The sequence below is a fragment of the Chiroxiphia lanceolata genome, chromosome 2 (genome assembly GCF_009829145.1).
Source record: "Chiroxiphia lanceolata isolate bChiLan1 chromosome 2, bChiLan1.pri, whole genome shotgun sequence".
NCBI lineage: Eukaryota > Metazoa > Chordata > Aves > Passeriformes > Pipridae > Chiroxiphia > Chiroxiphia lanceolata.
Genome location: NC_045638.1, coordinates 9,379,542 through 9,401,594, shown reverse-complemented (window position 1 = coordinate 9,401,594; position 22,053 = coordinate 9,379,542). Strand labels below are relative to the sequence as shown.

At 35.1% G+C, this 22,053-nt stretch overlaps 1 protein-coding gene across 3 annotated transcripts in view; it reads right to left on the bottom strand.

Annotated features, from left to right (window-relative positions):
• CFAP47 (cilia and flagella associated protein 47) overlaps nt 1-22,053 on the bottom strand; it is a 278,312-nt gene that overhangs the window by 31,730 nt on the left and 224,529 nt on the right. Inside the window, exons 58-60 of one of the 3 annotated variants that reach the window (XM_032680035.1) lie at nt 5,068-5,227; nt 4,331-4,422; nt 224-382 (exon numbers count right to left, since the gene is read on the bottom strand). In XM_032680035.1, the coding sequence (XP_032535926.1) occupies nt 224-382; nt 4,331-4,422; nt 5,068-5,227 (411 nt within the window). Of the gene's footprint in view, nt 1-223; nt 383-4,330; nt 4,423-5,067; nt 5,228-12,941; nt 12,980-22,053 lie in introns of those variants that run through there. The other 2 variants (XM_032680036.1, XM_032680037.1) reach the window with 2 other exon arrangements.

Here is a 22,053-nt window from a genome sequence, read left to right as displayed (position 1 = left end):
GACAGATAAAAAAAAAAAAAAGGACAGATTCAGGTTCAAAGGTGCCTATAGCTGAAGACATACTGTTAAACAGATATCCTATATTTGCAAAACAATAGAAATTTGGACTGGGACAATTTTTCTAAACCTCACCTTGCCATTGCTGAACTGGATATTTGGTGAAGCACTTACCTTATTTGCAACATTCCTAAAATAGCACGATATCAAAACTATTTATTCTTACCATCAGTGACTTTAACTTCTTGGGTGTTGGCTGAATTATCTCCATCGACCATGTCGGAATTTCTTGCATCAGTCACAGCAGTTGCATCAGGAACTACACCCATCAGCAGCATTTCTACTCTTTGCTCCACTCTCTGCCTGGCTCGACAGCGCACCACAACTACAGAAAAGTAAAATCATGCTATTTGTAAAGCACTGGCATCTTGATTTTAACAAAGCAATTAAACACAAAAGTTAAATGTGCTTAGAGAACAACAAAATACCAGTGAGGAGCAAAACGAACAAAGGTTTTTGCCCAGCCTTCAGTTTCCATTGTTCTGTTTAGGTGAAGTAGCAGAAATATTGCTAAGCGAACAAAAATCTGTTTGTACAGTCAGTTCCCAACAGCACTTGCAAATTTCTCTCTTACTTTTAATCATTAAATGTATCTTCATTTTAGTTCAATTGAAAATAGGAATTATGGCATAGTTTGAAATATGCCAATAAGAAAGGAAGACTGAAATAAAACCAAAGAAATACAATAATTTGAAAGATAAATGAAAGAATATTGTTACTCTTTGATTTCCTAATTTAAGAAAACTGTTGTTCAAACTTCAGCTTTAATAGAAGTATGTCAGAATAAAAAGCATTCTCATACAAGTCTCTGTTTGAAGCATGACAGAGGTTTTTTTCAATTCAGAAGTGATTTTAATTTATTGCTTCTAAAATATGTCTTTTTCATTACAAAGTTGTCAGGCCCTAGCTTACACATTAGTTTTTCTAAAGCTTGCTTCAATAGTTACTCTTTATGGTTCTTTCAATATTTATTGACAGAGAAAGAGGAGGAAATTACATGCAAGAACTGAAACAAAAGACAGAATTTTTTAGAGTTATGGGAATCAACATGAAAAAGAAGAGCTGATCACATACTTGTCAGTGTCAAGGTCTAGAAGTCATATTTGTCAGAATTACATCCAACGTTTCTTTAAAAATTAACAGAACTTAACATCAGGAGTTAATGATAAATAATTTAGAACCATATCATGATGAGTAATTATGTAAAGTGCTTAAAAAAAGAGCAATGAAACTCTTTCTTCAGTGCCATGTTTATTTATCTTCAACTTTCAGTTCTGATTCACTATCATTATTCTGGAAAATAGGTATTTATACATCAAGGTCAAGTAATCCCCTTTCCTGTTTAACAGGGTTGAAGTAATTTCTAGAGCTTTCTTATTTAAGAATAGGTTACACTGTCTGCATTACACAAGCTTACTAAATGTTTCAGATTACTGTGTGCACGTGTTCACATCCTTTTTTATTCCACAGTTCATCTTGCTACCTGAATTGACTCTACATTTTCTTTTTTCTAAATGGCTAAGTAATATTTATGGATAAAAGTCAGATACATCTGGGATTTGACTGGAAAAGTCCCTCAAAAACCTGATCTAATTAAACCTACTTTTGACCAGGGAGTTGGACTAGACGACCTCCAGTGGTCTTCTCCAATCTAAATTGGTGTATGGTGCTCTGACTACAAGAATAAAAAAAAGTATTCTGGATGATCCTCCACTTGTAATCACTTTTATAAGATAGCCAAGTTATCATCTACCTAACATGTTCTACATAGGCTGTGACCACTGATCATTTTAATTGGTCTCATGAGAAGTGAAGCCAAGTGACTTCTAGAGGTTTAAGTACATTAAGATGCAAATAAGAATGACAGAAAGATGAACTGCCTAATATACTAGCAAAACAGCTTTGGTTTTTGACATAAGAGCTTGTAGCCTCCAGGCAATTTTAATAAGTGTCTGCGTTAAAAGAAATTACAATACTATTTTGTTTATTATTTAAAATAATTTTAAAAAAAGGTATATTTCTTGTTATTATCTGCTTTGGATTCATGCCTTACAACATAGGTTTTTAAAAAGCCCATTTAAAACTGAAAACCATAGGATTTCAGAATCCTATGTAGGAATAGAAAGTTTCCTAAATACACTTACAAACAGATATTTCAGTTTTCTGGGTAATTTTTGAAGAACCTAGTACTTCCTTAGAAAAAAGAGTTACCCCAACATAACATGCTGGCCAAAGAATGGGATGTATTCAAAATGAATGCAATGTTTCTTGTATGCATTACATTTACTGAGCATAAACTAATCAAAAACATTTATAAATATAATTCAGTTTTGCTGCTTTAAAGAAGCACTTAGGAATTTAAAATTACTTAAGATTTTACAATATTTAGGTTTCTGATCATATAAAGAAATTATGTTACTTAAGCAATTGATGAATGGTAATAGGTTTAATTTATAGCTTATACGGCAAGTCTTGAGTCCTGCGCTTGGGTCACAACAACCCCAGGGAACGCCTCAGGCTTGGGTAAGAATGGCTGAGAAGCTGCACAGCAGAAAAGGACCTGGGGATTTGGTCAAAAATCAGCTGAACATGAGGCAGTGAGCCCAGGTGGCCAAGAAGGCCAATGGCACCTGGCTTGTGTCAGCAATAGCGTGGCCAGCAGGACCAGGGCAGTGATCATCCCCCTGTACTTGGCACTGGTGAGGCTGCACCTCGAATCCTGTGTTGAGTTTTGGGCCCCTCATTACAGGAAAGACATTGAGGGGCTGGAGCTTGTCCAGAGAAGGGCACTGGAGCTGGGGGAGAGTCCGGAGCACGAGTCTGATGAGGAGCAGCTGAGGAAGCTGTGGGTGTTCAGCCTGGGAAAAAAAGGAGGCTCAGGAGAGCCCTTAGTGCTCTCTACAACTACGTGAAAGGAGATTGTAGCTGTGTGGGGGTTGGTCTCTTCTCCCAAGTAACAAACAACAAGACAAGAGGAAATGGCCTCACATTGCACCAGGGGATGTTTAGAATGGATATTAGGAAAAATTTCTTCATGGGAAGGGTGGTCAGGCATTGGAACGAGGTCACCAGAGAAGTAGTGGAATCATCAGACCTGGAAGTGTTCAAAATCATGTAGATATGGTGCTTAGAGACATGGTTTAGTGGTAAGACAGAGGTGCTGGGTTAGTGGTCAGACTGAATCTTAGTGGTCTTTTCCAACCTTAATGATTCTGTGACTCAAATGAAAGCAATAGCCCAATAAAAGGGAGATTTATCTCAGAGTGCCAGTGAATTACATAACAGATTTAAATAACACAACAAATATTCACATCAATATACAGAATTTTAATGCTAATGAGACTCATTAAAACCATCATTTGGGGCAACAGTTGATTACATGATAATATTCTGTTTCATTCCTTAAGGTATTAAAGTGGAAATTAAAGAGATGAAAGCTCTAATTAATGCCACATCATTGGCATTTGTCTACAAGTAAAGAGTCCTTAAGCAACCTAAATTAATGACAGTACAAATATCTATTTCTATGTTTTTCCAGAAATTGTTCCTGTGTCTTAATACATTTAGTGTAGACAGATATTATATTTACAAGGACAAGTTGCTATAAAATTTTCCTTCATCTACACATTGAAATGTAGCTTCATGAAGGTTATAGATTTAAAAGGCTGTTCACAATTTCCTGTTTCACAGTTCTGGGATTACATCACAGCTTAAAAAAACAGGTGATCAATTCTATAAGCATTTACTACCCCCAAAATAAGCAACCAAAAAACCCCTTGTGAGTGTCAGTTGTTTTTTAATGCAAGTTTACTTCTCAGAAGCAAAGGGAAAACTTACTGCTATTCACAAAATTCTGTATTTTGCTTTCAATTAAGAAATGAAATTCAAGGCTGAGAAAAACAGTGACCATCTACTCCAATATTTTGCACCCTGTAAACTCTCCAGAAGGGTGTTCTGGGTATGCCAGCAGAAATCTACCCGTGAGTTAATTAGACTTACCTTCAGTTCTCAAACTCAGCATTAATTGGTACAGTGAAGGGCACAGGCCTTAAGATTTCCAATTGCCCCCAGCTTCTTTTATCCACAATGAGAACAAAATAATCGATCTAGATTTGTAGGTTGCAAATGGAGATTTTATTTTTAATATGTGATTTCATCTTTTTTAGGATGAGCAAAGTACTGCCGCAAATTCTTGTGATCAAGCAGGTGAGAACACAAATGATTATTTATTTTCTTAAAATTATTGTTCAAGTTTTTTTCAACCATTACCTACCTAATTTCTGCTGTGGTGCTTCAGGTATTCCATGAACTGGATATCTCCAGAGTATTCCCTCGATTTCCCCACTCTCTGCTAGAAAAACATTCCTAGGAAAACAAGTGAAGAGTATCATTATGATAGACTGCTGAGAATTCTTTTTCCAACGCAATCTAGACTTAAGAGTTGTTAGAAAGGTTAGACTCTATTGTATTGTGTACTGTAATGATAAATATGTCTGAGAAAAATAAGAAATAAAATACAACTATGCGTATCAGCTATAAATTATATCAGCTACAACTTATATCCACTTAGCATATTGGAATATTATTCTGTCTGGACATGAGAACATTTGGCCTGACCTGCATTCTGACAGGTCATATTTAGACTCAAACAAAGTTTATGCAGTTTATGCATTACATAAACATATCCAAATGAGAACCATAATTAGCCCAAACACACAGAAAAAAACAGAGGTACCTAACAGCTTTGTTCAATATTCATAACTGCACTGGCAGCTAGTACTTTACATTTTCTTTATTTAAAGTGGGAACAGGTAGATATTAAGACAGAGGGAATTCTTACCCTGAATCCGCATACTTTGTAGGGTACATGTAAAGCTTTTGATGGCCACCCATTGCCCTCAAATCAGACACTTGATTGCTTTGGGAGCTATACATGAATAGCCAAAGGGGAAATGAAGACAGGACTGAGTATCCTCAAATACTTTTTCCTTTCCTATTAGAATAAATTACCTGTTTAAGTCTTTATTTGATCCACCAGAGAACTCATAAGTCCAGTTTTCACCATTTTCTTTCCTTACGTGAACTATCACCTCAGCTTTATACATTTTCATTGCATGTGGCACGAATAACACGGGGATATTCACTTTTTCTTTTGGAGCTAAATGGATTCCTGTAAGATGTAACAGATTGTTATGGTATTTTGAAAGTTTTGAAAAGTATTGGTTTACACATATATTTCCCTTTCACTTTTTTAACCACTGTTTAACATTTTATCAGTGTACTGTTTTCCCTGTGAAAAGTTCCATTTTACTCTGCTCTTGCTACAGCCAATTCTAATCTTATAGTAGCATTTATGGCCTGTCTTCCTGTAGTCAGATACATTATGTTTCAATGTCCTGGATAGAGGAGTTTATATGAAGTGTTGTTTTAAACTTCTACTTACTGATTAAACTTTGAAATGGGACCCTGAGAAACTCTGAAGGCTCAAAACAAAAAAAACACAACTATGTCCCACAATTAATATTCAGAGATCATGTGTAACATGTATGTCAATCCCATGGTTTTCTAGGGCCTAAGTCAGGTTTTTTCATCATCTGTGGTTTGCACCTGTGAGTAACAGTGCATTCAAGACATAATTGTAATATATTTAAAATAATCTACATTATTATTATACAAAACATGCCTTTTCTGTATATTACATCAGAATGATTTTGCTGTATTAAAAAAGAAAACCTAAAGCTATATTGTCCGTAATGAAGGTAGCCTGATATATTTAACTTTTAAGGGCTTGTTCCAATGACTTGCCAGTCTGCCAAGCATCAGAACATCTACCTCAGGATGCATTCCAGCTATTTCAGAAGTAAAGTTATGGAAAATGTAGAACAAGTAAATTGTATAGTCTTTTCACTATCAAGCTCCTTGCTTTGAAAAGAATTCTTGAAATGTGCAGGAAACAGTATCTCAGGGTTAGGGTTTCAGCTTTAACTCTATCTGCAGAAAATCCTCTTAGTTATGACCAACTACTTCTACATTAAGCTTTGAATCATTTTTTGTGATAATATTTCACACTTGCTACAATGCATACATGCTAATACAGGCCTATGAGTATTGTTCCCTGGGAATGACTGGATTTGCTCAAGTTAGAGTAGAAAGTTCTTACCTAAACATATCTCAATTTGTGTAAGAAGTTTATCATACTGTAGTTATGGAAATTAACCAACCGTTTTGCACATTCAATTGCTTAATTCTTGTGTATTTGTATTAGTTCATCATTGCATGAGTGATTTGTCTTTGAAATAATTACTTGAAAAATCTAGTATCATGAAATAGCTTGAAAATATCCTCATTAAAAATCTTAAATACTTAAGATGTATCTGGATGAAAAAAATAAACTGTATTTCTTATTTTTTATTTCAATAAAGATTTAAGATTTTTCTTACCTCTTGATCTCCCTATTTGATGCATTATTAAGTCCATATCCAAGATTTAAAAGATATATTACATGTATGTATATTGTTGGTAATCATGTGGTCAAAAGGTTTTTTGAAAATCTTTAAAAATTAGCAACTAATTTTTAATCCAGTATTGGAAATAACTAGGCTGATCACAGACATTGTTGCAATGCTACAGCACTGACACACTGTTCTCCCCCTGAGAGAGAATAGGCAGATCTCTCCTGGGATGTGCCCACTTTGGGCTTAAACTGGTGTAGTTAAGACAGGTGCCTATTATGCAATATCTTTAAAATAGAAGAGTATTCCTCAGGATATATTTGCAACTAGATTGCCTTGAATCCACACACATGCACACCAAAGTAGTGTAACCAAGAACGGCAGGGAACCACTTTGTAACACCATTACAGCACATCCTTAAGTTTCATTTGCAGTCACTTTTAACATATGACAAATAGAACAAACTGTAAACTAATACCTAGTTATATTACATATGCATTGCATATATTGTTTGAACTGTAGCTTAATTATGTCTGTTCCAGGACATAGTGCCTTGGTTTTTTAAAATAAGTTTTAATACAGAATCTATATGATAGCATTCTGAGTCATTCTGGTAGAAAATTGGTTATTAAAGATAATGAGAACACAAATTTTATAATATTGCTGTTGAAACAGATTGAATTCACATTTTTAATAAAAAAATCTTCTTAGTAGAAGCTGTTCATAATGACAGTAATTTTTATATCACTGGGCTTGCCTGCAGCTGTCAACTAACCAACTGATCATTAACTGCTAATGCAGATTTATTTCCTTATGATTTTGGTTAGTTAACAAGATAGATGAAATATGCCTAACTGTAAAAAGGCTGACTCCCTTATCTTCATGTAAGCATTTATACTGCAATGAGTACTCACAAATTCTTTGCAAGAAATCCATAGCAAGGCCCTTTTTGGAATAAAGGTACATCACCTTTGGTAAAAAGGTTTGGGCCAGATTTTGATAATACTTCACTTGCCTTTCACTGTCCTACAGCCCATTAGGAAACTAACAGTTAGCAGAGTAAGCTCAGCTGATCCTTTAAAAGACTGAAGCCATCTGATTCAAACCAAGGGCTGTAATTTGAGTTAACTGCCTCGCAGAGAGGCATGTGGAGATCTGCACCCTCCCTCATTTCATTTTTAGGTAACCTTTTGTTAAGCCTCGCCTCAAGCCTCTCTAAAGGCTGGCGGAGAACACTGATTCTGTAAAAGATTCCTTGGGCACTGAGCCTACAACTCAGAACTGAGTTACATAATTAAATCAAAATGAGTGTATTTCAAATTCCTGGCTTCACTTCTTTGGGGCAGTACACTGGGGTTGAGTTCTGTGTAATTTCTGTGTCAGCCTTAGAAAGCATAGCACTGTGAGAGCTAAAATTAAAGTAAAGAAGCAGTGGATCCCTATATCTAGGATGTTTTTTGGAAGGAATACAGATGGGTAAAGATGCATTTGTTGCCTCTACAGTAGCTTAGGAAAATTTTAAGAGCAGGTATACCAAGATAAAATTGTGAGCAAAATATCCTGCAGTATTCTTTGAAAAGAATCATCATCCTCTCATAGAACTTCATCACAAAGTCATGTATTTTTTTGTATTAGTAAGGTGCTTTGATGATAAATTTTCTAGATGTCAAAGGGACTTCATGCATTGCTTTCAATTCTGTAACATCTGAGAGTGCCTCCCACTGCTTGTATCCAGAAGAACAGCACTCAGTTCAGGCAGAGCTTATAATGTTTTTTGAAGTCTGATGGAGAATCATTTAGGAGGGGGTAGTTTTATTTGTTTGTTTACTTGTTTTTGTGATAGTTTCTCCAATAAAATTTCTACAGAATCATTTAAATTAAAACCACAAAACCACAGACAACCCTGCTAAAATTAGCACTGGCCATGTAAATGTCAATCCAGTATAATCAGGTCTATTTTCTACTATTATCCTCACAATCTCGAAAGGGCAAACTCCAAAATATTCATAGACAACAGCTGCTGCTGGGGAATTACTGCTAATTCTTTCTCAAGGAACTCATCCAGAAAAGAAGAACTGATATCAGATAGTAAAGACTGAGATATTGCCAGTGCTCCAGTAAGTATCTGAAATACATTAAAAAAGTCAGGCCTAAGTGTTCTTCATTTTCATCTGCTAAAAGAGATAAAAGCCTGGCTCACATATGAAAACTAAGATCTTTTATAGAAGCTCTTCCAAAAGTGTTTCACTACTAAATCCTGTGAGTTTAATAAAGAACAGAAAGCATTTCAGGATCAACTCTTACTAAGAATGAGTTCATTTTTGTTTGTATCTTTTTTTTTTCTTTGCTTCCAGTGAGGCTGCTTGAATTTTTTTATTCCCTTTCATTAAAACATGATCACAATCCCTTGTTATGAATTCTAATTAAAAAAACAGTGAGAAAGTCACAGCCTGTGTTAGTTTTGCTACATCAGTATTATAATTATTCAGTGTCAATGAGTAAATATGAATAAAATTTTCTGAATTGACCGTTATCATACAATAGTCAACAGCCTCCATCTATGGAGATATTCGAAACTCGACTGGATGTGGTCCTGGACAATTTCCTTTAGATGACCCTGCATGGGCAAGGGAGGGGTTGGATGGACAGAATAATCTCAAGAGGTTCCTTACCAACTAAAAAGTTTTGTGATTCTGGGATTCTGTGGTCATGATAGATCACTAGGCTTTGTCTTCTTTCTGATTTTAAGAATTCATATAAAATACATCCTTGTTTGTGAAAACAGACACAGATACTTATCTCAGTGACTTGCAGGTGATATGAAAAACAGTGCTCCTCCTCCAAAGGTAAAGGAAGGAGGCAGAAAAAATCATCCTGGCTTAACAATTAGATTTTGGGTGTGGCTAGAGGCAAAGAAGCATCATAACAGCTATGGAAAGGCGGCCAAATACCCATCAAGGAATACAAGAACCTTACTGGGGCTACCAGAAATGTTATTGGGAAGATTAAGGTTTAGCTAGAACTGAAGCTGACCAAAAATATCAAGAACAACAAGAAAAGGTTCTTCAAACATCAGCAGTAAGGAGAAGCATGGGAAAAGCTTTCCCATTGCTAAACAGGGCAGGGAAAATGTTATATATAATGCTGACAAGGCAGAGTTTCTCACCATGTCACCATGATGACACTAAACTGATGAGGTGGATAGAAGGGAGAGCCAAATTACAGAGACCTGGAGAGGCTGGAAAAATGGGCCAGCAAGAACTGCATGAAGTTCAAAGACAAGTGAAAGGTCCTGAACTGGGATATTATAACCAAAGAGCCCACAGTCCAGGATCTGTGTGCCCAGGGAGCAGCCTTGCTGAGAGGGACCTGGAAGTCCGAGTACAACAAGCTGAATGTGGGCCAGCAGTGCAATGTTGCAGCAACAAAGGCAAGTCGGATCCTGGGTTGCATCCACAGGGGCACCGCTGGCTCAGATAGAGATCTTTCCTTTGTATCCATCCCTTTCCATTTACTGATTCTCAGGCTGCACCCAGAGTACTGTGCCCAGTTCTGGTTTACAGAATTAAAAAAAAAAAAAATGTGGAGAGACTGGAGAGGGTGCAAAGGAGGGTCACAAAGATGTTCAAAGGGCTAGATAACCTGCCTAAGATGAAAGACTGAAGGTGATGGATCTTTTCACCCTAGAGAAGAGAAAGTTTGGGGGGCCTTATCAGAGTTTTCTAGCACTTAAAGGGTATCTACAAGGAGAATGGAGGCTCTTTCTCTTCAGAAGGAGCCACACAGAGCGGACAAGAGACAGAGGGTACCAGTGGCAGTGGGAGAGATTTCATTTTGACCTATGAAGGAAATTTTTTACACTGAGAACTGTAAACGGGAACAAGCTCCCCAGGGACATGGTAGACTTCCTATTGCTGGAGGCCTTCAAAACATGACTGGGCAGAGGACAAGATAATCTAGTCTAACCTAGGCTCCTTTTTCCACAGAAGTTTGGACCAAATAATCTCTTGAGGTCCCTACCAATCTGAGCTGTTCTATGGTTCTATGGTATCTATAAAAAAAAATGTATTCCTACTTTAATGACTTACATTATCTCCAAGGAAGATATGAAACCAATTTTGCTATATCAAGATTCATATTTGAAGGCCACATATATTACTAATATGTCAGTAAGGTTTGTGTCATGAGCTGTATGTCAGCGAAGTTCTGAACTTTTTATTTATATTTGAAATTAAACAGGAAGGTAATTGGTTGCTCAGTCTTTCATGTCCTCTCAGAGGTGAACAGCAAAATCAACTAACAAAATATAACTTGATCGAAGTTATGGTTTCTTGGGGCACATATGTTATCCTAAAACTTCTATTTGCAACTTCTCTGGGACAAATAAAATGGAACATAATGCATTTCAAGTTAGTTCAAGTTATATACAAAACAGTAAGTAATTGAGCTAATAAAATAACCATGAAAAATGCTAAAAATTAGGTTAATCTCCTCCAGTGTTTTAGACATTACATCACCATTTTCATTCCTTCAGTACAGTTCATTTAGATATGTGGGATGCAAGAGAGGCTCTTTTCACAGATGGTCCATGATGACTGCATTTCTAGGGGACTCTCTGCTTCGTAAATTATGGATTTTTACACCAAAAGTTAGAGTTGTGTTTTCCCTTGCCTCTGGAAGCTTCACAAAATCACAGAGTACTTGAAGTTGGAAAGGACCTCTGACAGACACAGAGTCCAACCCCCTGTTCAAGAGGGGTCATCTATTTGGACTGTGTGCAAGAAGGCTTTTGATTATCTCCAAGGATGGAGATTCCACAACCTGTTCAGTGCTCAATCACTCCCACAGTAAACAAAGCACTCCCTTTGCTCAGATAAAAATTCCTGTGTTACCTGTCACTGCGAAGAGTTTGTTTCCATCCTTTCTCCAGAACTCCCTTCTGGCACTTATGCAGAATAATAAGATCCCCCCTGAGTTGCTGAATTCCTTAGTTGCAAAAGTTAAGTCATGAATATGCAGCTCAAATGCTAACAATTTCACAAATGAGTGGCTAAAACTTTAGAAGTTGCTTTAAGAAACAAATGGCACAGATAAAGTAATGAATGTTTGAGTCTAACTGAAAGGCTTCAAAACATCCCTACCATAATCACACAATAAAATGTATTAAATAGAGCACGTTTATAAGATTTGTTTGCTATTTTATGGAACTTGTGTTAATACAATTTTGCATACTTCCGGCAGAGACTTTCTGGATTATTTAATTAAGAGATTTGATTTAGAAGAATTTCTTTGTGGCACAAAATAATGGATGCAAGCTAAACATTTGCTATTTAGATTAAAATAAATGGATTGAGAACAGGGCTCAGTAATTAAATATGTTGTTTCATTTAATACAATTTATTTTGTTTTTAAATGAAGCATGTCTAAAAGGCCAAGTATACAGTTTTCTTTCCATTTATAAAATTATCTTTCTTTTACTAATAGCCTACAGTTCAGTTTCAGCCCAAATCAAAACAATTATTTTGACAGAAACACATATTAATTTATTGTTGGAGTGCAGTCACAACTGTGATTACAAGGATTGAGCACACTGAGGAAAAAATTGTTTCTAATGTTTTCTAATTCAGTTCTGTGGTGATTACCAAGACAAGAAAAATTACACTTAACGATCTTTAACTGTGAATAAACTTAAAAAAAATACATGTAACAGAGGTCATGAAGATCACATTTTATTAAGGATAAATAGAAATGTTTTTTGGGGTTCACTTTACAGTGAAATCCAGCCAGTCAGCACATTAGGAAAGACACATCTAAATGGCAGGATAAGAGAACAAACAGTAAGGAAGCAAGGCTGAATGAGCTATACAGAGTAACACGAGACAAATGTCAGAGAAGGAAAATTATTATAAAGACAGGGAATATTTCAGCAATAGGAATGGAAAAATGGAACAAACAAAGCACCCAAGGGATCAGCAAAAGAGTAACATGCATAGACAGTAATTTGCAAAATGAAGCCATAGAAGAGAGCAGAATGTGTGGAGGAGGCCAGAGTGTATTGTATTAAAGTCATTTGACAGAGGGAATGACAAATAAATAAGAGTAAGGAGTGAAGAATAATCAGAAATAAGAATAGTAAGTGTTCTAATTATCCTACAGTCCAACACTTGCTTTAAAATTTCATGGTGGACTGGCAGTTTCTCTTAGCTTTTTCCCTCCAAATCTATTTTTTCCCTCCAATAATCTTATACATAGTAGATCTACCCCATCTTCCTCTGACCGTTTCATACACTTAAAAGTTGCTTATCATCCTTATTTTCCTGATGACAACTTTATGTTGATAAAATCTTGTGAGATCATCCAGGCATCCAAACCCTAAAGGTCTGCAGCATAGTAATGACCTAAATCCAAAGTCCCAGAAAGCAGGAGGAATACTACAAAGTCAAAGTTCCAAAATCTCTTCTGCATCAGCACTGTAAAAGAGGAAAATAGCCACACAAATATTTTGAAAATGCAAATGCCACACAAAGAATGGTATACGCTTTGTAAACAAGTGTGTCCTTCATTTTAGTGCCCAATCACAAAAAAAAACACAAACCAAACTTTATTCTTTCCCTCTTAAAGAAAGTTCATGTTACCCTAAGATAAAGTACTAGCAAGTAAATTAAGACTGTGACAGCTTCCCTGTTTCTTAATCTTTTGCTAGATCGAAACATCCATAAAAGTGTCTTGAGTCCGTGGTTGAAAGTAAAATGTAGTTGCTTCAGTTCAGATGTAATTGAATTTTTGACATATGTCAAATATCTGATTGCTTTTGACAGATGTACTTTTACTTTCATTTTAAACTTTGTGGATATATGTATCTCTTATCCAATCTCTGAAAGCACAGTCAAGTCCTGAAGCTATGGCAGATTTTAAACAGAACCTGCAAAGTGTTGTGAAATCACTAATGACACTGGTGCTGTTACATCCTTCTACCTTTTATACACAACCAAAAATTTCACACTTCATGCAGCTGAATGTAACTGGAGTCACATATATCATAATGACTCACATATTGATATCACCTGAGTTATGAATTTTCATGGTCTTAATATTTATACTCTTCATCATTTGAGGTTTAAAGGTTTCTGCAGTAAGGCAGAATTATCTTTTTTTTTTGGTTTCTTAGTGCTCAAGAAAATAGACAAAGTCGGTAAGATGAATCCCTCTTTAAAAGAAACTTTGCCCACTGATTTTACTTGTGTCATAGAACAATAGTTATGTGAATGACAGAACTCACAATATGCTACATGTATTTCATATCTTAATACATCCTAAAGTAGGAATATTCTTTCTACTGGAGAGAACACTCCTGTAGTCCAGTAAATATGATTTCTTTGCATTACTATTAAAATGTTTTTTTGGCATAAATTTTAACTTAAAACCTTTTAAAAGTTTTTAACTTTTTAAATTTATGATGGCAATTGTTTAGCAGTCATGTTTAGGATATTTTGAGTTTATAGAGATATGAGTAAACATCTCTAGAGACTGAATTATCTATAATATTAGAGTAAAAACATGGTTTGCAACACAGGATGGCATCAGAAATCCAAAACTATAAACACAAATCACAACAGCCACTATTATACAATACTGTTAAACCAGTTTGGATGAAGCAGAGAACAGAAAACTGAATAACTGACAACCAGTAAAGAGACTGCAGACTGTGTTATGATAATACACAAAACTCAATCCAGCCAGATCCCAAAACTGTTGAGGAATAAACACTTTAATAGCCTTCCAAGCAAAAAAATGGGGGCTTTGACAGCTCTGACATCCTCATTTGACCTCTGGTTCTGAGAAGGATTGATGCTGTCAAGCTTAAGACTGAGAGGGACATTAGAAGAGTGAGCATTATACCACAAAAAAAGGGGGAGATAATAGGAAAGTTTGTCTGTGTAACAACTTTAACTATGTTAATAAAGGCTGTTTTCTATTATTTTTGACTATGAATAGTAGCATTATTGTAACTGGACTAACAATAACTTTTTTTAGCCTATCAAATTAGACAAATTTTTTTTGCTCCACCTATGTATCCTTTTAACAACTCTGATTTGTGTGCAACATTCTAAAACCCAACACGTGGCAATGCCAGTCTCAATGTTAAACCATGAAACTTGTCAGCAGGTAATCTCTAGATTCTAAAATTCTCAAGATATTCGTTACACCTATTATACCACCTGAAAATAAAAGAAATTAGGCTTAAATGGAAAATATATTGGTCAAGCTCCTATGTAAAACTCAGAAGAGCAAATAAAATACAAAATAAAATTCTATATTACTTGCATTTCATTAAAAATCCTTAGGCACAGCACCAGTTTTTTAGAGCTGCGGGTTCAGTCTTTACATGAACTATCCTAAAAGTTGTCCCTTTAACCCAAACTTTTCTCCTACTCACAGCTTTGCAGATAGAATTCTTTGTCCTTGTCCTTACAGGTAAAATATTCAAAGGTCAGCCAGAATATTGCTGCAATGTAGCTGAAGCATTTGGGGTTTATCTAGGAGCTGATATCTTCAGAGGATATCCTCAAGGCTTGAGACCTCTATCGCCCTTGAGTTACTTCTCTCTATAGAAGTTTTGTTTCACAGTTTTGAGTAGTTTCTCTCTCTCAGAGAGCAAAATAGACATTTCAAAACCTTTGTTCTCTTGTGTTTTATATGCTACACGTATAAAGCAATGCCAGCTGCAAAACAAGTTTTTTGCTTATTTGTTTTTAGATGTGTTGTGGACTTTCCACGGAAATAGCTTGTGACATATTAAGAACAACAGTAATAGACAATGTGGTTCTTAAACCAAGCAGTCTTCTCTTCCTAATGCTACCTACAAGTTCAAGATGTGTCTTGTGGTCTGCTGCAAGTGAAAAAAAGAAAAGATAAAAATCATGCACTTTGCAAACAAGGTTTCAGGATCAATTTATAAAATTTTGTGTAGGAAAAGAAACTCTCTGAGAGAAGACAAAGAAGTTTCATTTCTTTGTGTATTTATTAGCACGTCATTTTGATTACTTTCTTGGTCCAGGAGAAAATGCAGTAAAAAAATGGCCTGGATGTCATTGCTGTTGGATTTCATCATAGTTTTAAGAATAAGTACTGACTTAACTGCAATGGCCACATACAGAGGCCAGCAATCATATGTGTAGGATGACAATTTAAAGAATACATCTTATGCTCTGACTGTTACCATTGTCATGCAAAACCTGCTCCAGAGCTTATCAAGACTATCACAGAACAATAATTCATCCCTAGAGAAAGTACAGAAAAAATCATCAGCAATATCCTCTAGTAAGAAACGCTGCTGAGCTGTCAGGTGCCTTTCTACTTCAGAGACATTCTGGATTTTTATGGCCAAACTAGTAACTCCCACTGACTTGTTCTTTCTTTAACAAGTAATGATTTCTGACAGAACCCATTTTTTCAAACTCTGAAAATTCACGTCTACACAATATCATCTTTTATTGTCAGACATTCTCACATGCTGTTTATGTACAACTCTGCTACTCAGTCATTACACCATGTTAGGACATCAGTTTAGAAATATTCAGAAATATTTTAACCCTACTACAAAGATCTGGGTCATATTGGATCAGTTAATGTGACAGCTGCTCACTTGTCAGACTCAGGTATAGATACAGATCATATTTAAGTTTCATTAAGACTTCCTTGAAGCTCCATAATACTTTATCCCCTAAATCACTGTGGTTAATATGATATTTATTACAATTGTCCTGACTCCCTGAGATTAGTTGAAATGTGGCATGAGTTTCCAGCCATAAAAACAAGTAGCAGTTCATGCTTGGAGACTATGCATTGATTCATGTTGTGTGAACAAGGTTAAAATCAACTCTGTAGCTGTAATTTAGAGAAAACCATAGTCAGTATTCAAAAAATCCAATAAATATATGAGTTGGTGGCCTCTTAAATTTAGAGAATGATATGCTTGAGGACTTAAACAAAAAGAAGAAAAGAACAACATGCTTAGGAGCAATAATGCAGGAAATCAACTGGATTAAAAAAAATAAATCCAGTCTAAAAGTGGAATTAAGATCTTAATATTAAGATATTCTGGAAAGGATCGAGGACCCAAATTACTTGACAGTGTCAGGATGATTATGAATCACACTGACACAGGAGACAGGCTTTGGATGGCTCAATGGTAAATGGGAGTTGCAGTGTTTCTCAGCAGAAGTGGGTGCTGCAGATTCTGTACTACTGTGGGAATCCAGAAGTGGAAATCATACCATCAACATAATTTAGGATGCAAGATGATCACTTCATTTTCATATGAAATACAGAAAAAATGTCTGAATTTAGTTTTTACTCATTTTTTTGCACAAACTGCTCATTTGCAATTCTCAGTAAGAGACAAGTTATTTTTCTTTTGATTCAGAAAGGCAGAAAACCAATTGTTGATTCCTTTTTAAAACTTAATTAAAATACAGTAGTAGATAAAACTATATGAAAACAATACCTTTCTGGAATAGGAATGAGACATTTTTGGTCAGTAATGGTAACTTTCACTGACAATTACTTGTGGTGAGATAATTGGGAATGAAAATTTTCATGCAAGTGACTTATCAATTAAGATAATCCATTTTAAATCTGTCAAAAGAAGAAGCTGCCATTCTTCAAATCTAAGACATTTTCCTTTTCCATGTGGTTCAGTATAGTCTCTAAAGCAGCTCAAGGCATAAGTGATTTGCAGTCAAACATTGAACAAATGTAGGGACGAATGCTTTTCTCAATAGCTGTTTGTCATAGGTGTCAAACTGAATAAAAGGTGTATAAAGATGACAAGGAACAGATCTTTACAAACTGTCATTTGGTATCAACCTAAAGGAAAAAAAAAGAAAGTTTATCTTCTGATGCATGGCAGCAAGGAGTTGGAGAAGAGTAAGAAAGAATAAAAAAAAATGGTAGTACATTTTCCTGCAATCTAGAGCTTTTTCTGAGGGAAATCTCCAAATTTAATTTCATAATTAGATATCTTTCTTTTGTATAAAGACTAATGACCATCAAATCTAAAAGAAAATGGTAATTCTTTAGAGGCAGTAGACTGTAATGTTAAAGAAAAGAAAGCTTGTACAGTCTGCATCTATTGATGACACTTGATTTCTTGCCCCTGTTTTTGTCCTGATGTAGTAAAAGAATAAGAAAAATAATATAATGGAAATTCTGAAAAGTTAATTTGGAAATTTTAACGGGTTTTTGCCATTTTGGGTTGTACTAACACAAGTACATTTAAAGAACATTTACTTATCCAGAACTCTGCAGAGATTTTTTTTCATTTATTCATTTCAGCCATTGTGACCACCCAACTTGACCTAAATACATAGGATTTCTCAGAACTCATTTTTAAAATCAAGGTTCAGTCTTAGTAACTCTTCTTGTACAAGAGAATTTAATTAGAAAAAACTCATCTGCTTGATTTAAAATTTGTCAGTGACAGTGAATCCTCCACATTTGATTGAGAATGTTCTGAGAGTTAATTTACCTCATTGTTAAAAATAGATTTCATTTTTTATTTGGCTACTGAATAAGATTGACTTGTTTCTAGTCCCTGCTTTTTCCTGTTAGAGTGAATGCTCCATCACCAACATGTTGGTTTTTACAGAGGTGGAACAAATGCATTCCCACCAAAATTCTGTTTGTTCAGCTAAGTAATCACTGAATCTCTCCCTTTCATCTTGAATCATTTAAACATGCTTATATTACAAGGACTAATAACAACCTAAAGAAAGCAACCCAGGTTAATTAACACTGTATATCAAATGGAGGGACTCCATAAGTAAATAGGCTTCAAAAAGTTTGGATAAAACCCTTAGTATTTCTCTAATTGATAACAGGCAGAGGAACCAAATAGTAGGAAAAAAGGCATTTCCACTTAATTCAGAGATGGGAGAATTAGGTAAATCTGCGGATCAAAGAAACAAAAATAACATAAAAGTTAATTCTTGATTTGGAAAAAGGATAAAACAATAAGAAGAAAAGACTAATAGGATACAGTTGGTGATTTTACATTTGAAAGGATGCAAAGTAATCTGGAAAATAAGGATCATCCAAAATTTCCTCAACGGCTACAGGCATGCTACTTTATTGTGTAGCATTTTGTATTACTGTGTGTGATAAAACTGTTTTGCTTGTTTGTGCATGTAAAAAACTTAAAGTGTTGTTCACACAGGTCCGAAAAACAGTTCTTTCCAGTGATCAATTTCTTATTTTTCTATTTAATTGAAAAGAGTAAACTGTATACAATGGCAAGAAAAAAAAGAAACTAGAACAGGATGGAATGCAATTCAGGTTGTGGTTTCTGCTGGTTGTATGTAGCAAAGGTAATAAAAATGGCAACAAACCTCAGGGATAAGCTTACATTATTTATTCTCACTGTGAAAAAGAAAATGCTACCTGTAATTAATAGACATTAATCTTTATGGGCACATAACCTTTGGTTTATCTTATTATCTTTCTGAAGCAAAAAGTGATTTAATTTATAAGGGATTTTCAGTGCTTATGAAGCAATCAGATAAAAGACAAATTCAGCATTGGAAGTTGTTGCAATATTATAGCTTTCACTTCAATGTACAAAGCATTCTTATAACACAAGCAGGCAAACAAGGCAATCACAAAATATGATTTGCAGTTGTTAAGTTCATTAAGGTCATTTATTACATAAAACTCTCATGTTAATTAGACTGAATTTAACACCTTAAAGAGGCAGTCAATAGTTCCAATCTAGAGATAAAAGAAACTGAGTCACATCAGGAAGTTTCGTGGACTTCTTGATGGTTGCATGGGATAGTTTACATTCTAAGTCTCCTTTCAGACCTTGTAGGAAAATTGTTTTCCCAATGCTTCACCAAACAGTTATGAGAAAAGAGGATTTGCTTACCTTTCAAACATCAAGGTTTTACTTTGAAACAGTCATGGGTTTAGTATGGAAAAGCTTTAGTACACCTATATCACTGTTTCTCTGGTTAAAAAATGAATACAATAATAAATTGCTTCTCTCAAGTAAGTGGAGGTTTGTCAAAATGAAATTATCAAGTACCTTAACGAGATGTGAGTGTGGAAAGTACTTGAGGTTTAGTGCATTTTTATTACCTACTTGATTTTGAAAGATTTTGAATATTTTTGCAAATACAAGTTTTATCTAAAGTACCATACTAACAGTAATATTAGAAGTGCAAATTCTTGCACATAAACCAGTTCATGGTAAAGTTAATGTCCTAGCAAGAAGAGTCTGAGAAAGCAAAACACTCTTCCAATGCTCTCATGACCCTTTAAATGTGTTGTCATCTCAAAAGTTGTCCTTACTGTACAATGAAATAAGTTTAATTTCTCTCCACTCAGCAGAAGATGGTACTAGACAAAGTGACTATGAATGTAATAAAGCACTTTATCTATACTGTTAATATTAACTCTGATGTGCAAATGAAGAATTTTGTGTTGCATGCTTCAATGGTTGTGAGATACTACTCCTTACAGTAGTAAAGGTCACAATTAGAGCACATTTCAGCTATTTGTGGTGTAAGTCTGCAGTTCTCTAAGACTACAAAAATTATGTCCTATACTTAATATCAAAATCTCCTCTGTTGGCTTATATACTCTGATTTATGAGCAGAATAAGCATCACATTCAAAAAGAGGCAAAGTCCAGGTTACAATTAAAGCACATCCTCCTCTTTCACACACAGCAGTAGTGTCCATATCCTTTTTTGTTCTATGTTGGTTTGGGGTTTGTTTGGGTTTTCTGAACTTGGTATGAATCATGTATTTAAATAAATAAATATTGCTTACACCTAAATATTATTGTAAGATGTGAGATTGTTACTAATGTTGATGATTGCATGTATCAACCTGATCTTCAGGTAAACAGGAAGGATTTCAGTATAAATATTGTAAAAGCTAAAAACGAGATCCAGCATGCATCACAAAAGGTAGAAGAGAAAGATAAATAAATTTTTACAGAGACTTACATGAAGAGAAAAGAGGTACTAGTGATATGCATTCCCTTGCAAATACACTCAGGTAGGTACAACCCCAATGGCTTTATCAAATCAAAACAGGCCCTGCCTAATCATTCAGGTTTTGTGACAGAAAAGTAAATCAGGGAATCCAAATTCCCCCTTGTAAGTGAAAGATATAAACTTTTAATGAGAATGTGAATAATTTATTATCTTTCCCATAAAAAAATATTTTGAATAATTTGTTAATCTTAGTAATAATATGACAAAATATCTAGGGAAGAATGAAAGCAGCAGAGTATGAAGGATATGATGTTCATTTTAATTAAATTATTCCTCCCCTACAGAGAAAAATTTTAAGATCCCATTTGTCAAGAACTGGAGCTAGGGTATTATTCATCCAGGTTATATCTTGTAAACAAGGAGAAATGTATAATTTTGAGGTGAACATATAGATATTGGCATACTAAAGTATTTATCAAAACAATTAATCTCAGAAATAATTCCACCTCAATTCACACCACAGCACTTAGAATATATGCCTGACATAAACATCTACATTTTCTATCATTTCAGTGCAACTGAGACAATTGGTTAAATTTAAATTCTTCATTATTTCAGGATTGTCTTAAATACCTGAAATTCAACAGATTCAAATATGCCACTAAATCAAGAACTGAACAAACCAAATGCACCTTTCACTATAATTAATAATCTGATTTCTGAACACAGTTGTTAGCAGCTATTATTTCAGTTGATTATACACCGTACCACTGAACAAAATATATTATTTAAGTGTATATAAAACTCATTATGGGATGTTTAGGAGAGAGAAGACAGAAGGGAAAAGAGAAAGACCAAAGTAGATGAGGGAGGAACAAGTATACGAGAATAAAGATAAAAGAAGACAAAAAATACCAGTTATGTAAGCAGGTGCTGGCCAGTACTGCTGTCTGACAACACCTCAGGCTTGACCACTATCCTGTACTCTTATTAAATCCTATGTTTATCTTCTGTGTAAGCACTCTCTCTATCCTGAGCCTCTGCGTGAGTTGGTCACTCACAAAGTTCAAGCTGGACTAGCCAGCAAACTGCACAAGGCCTGAGTGTCAGCTGCTGGGGAGACTCAGTCTAAGGTCAGTCATTGGAGGGAACAGCGTTTTGCACGAGCTGGATGTCAGCTGCTACCCAGCATCGAGTCAGACTAATCAGCAAGTAGCAGGAGGCCACCTACTGTGGTCCTAAAATCAGCCGGATTCTTAACTCTCACAGTTTGAAGTTCACATTGGTTTTAAGCACACTAAGCTTTACACTGCATCAGAGATCTTCTTAGATGTTAAAAATCCTTATTCAGCAAGATTTTTTCTGCTACTGGTAAACAATATTGGATCTAGTTATCATGTACTTAGCTAAACTAAAGCCCAGCCAACACCAACTCTACCAAGGAGGAGAAAACGCATATCTGCATGCCCAGCACACTCTGACAGCTTTCCCAAACAATTCAAACAACTAGTCCTGAAGACTTTGTGACTAAACTAAAACAAA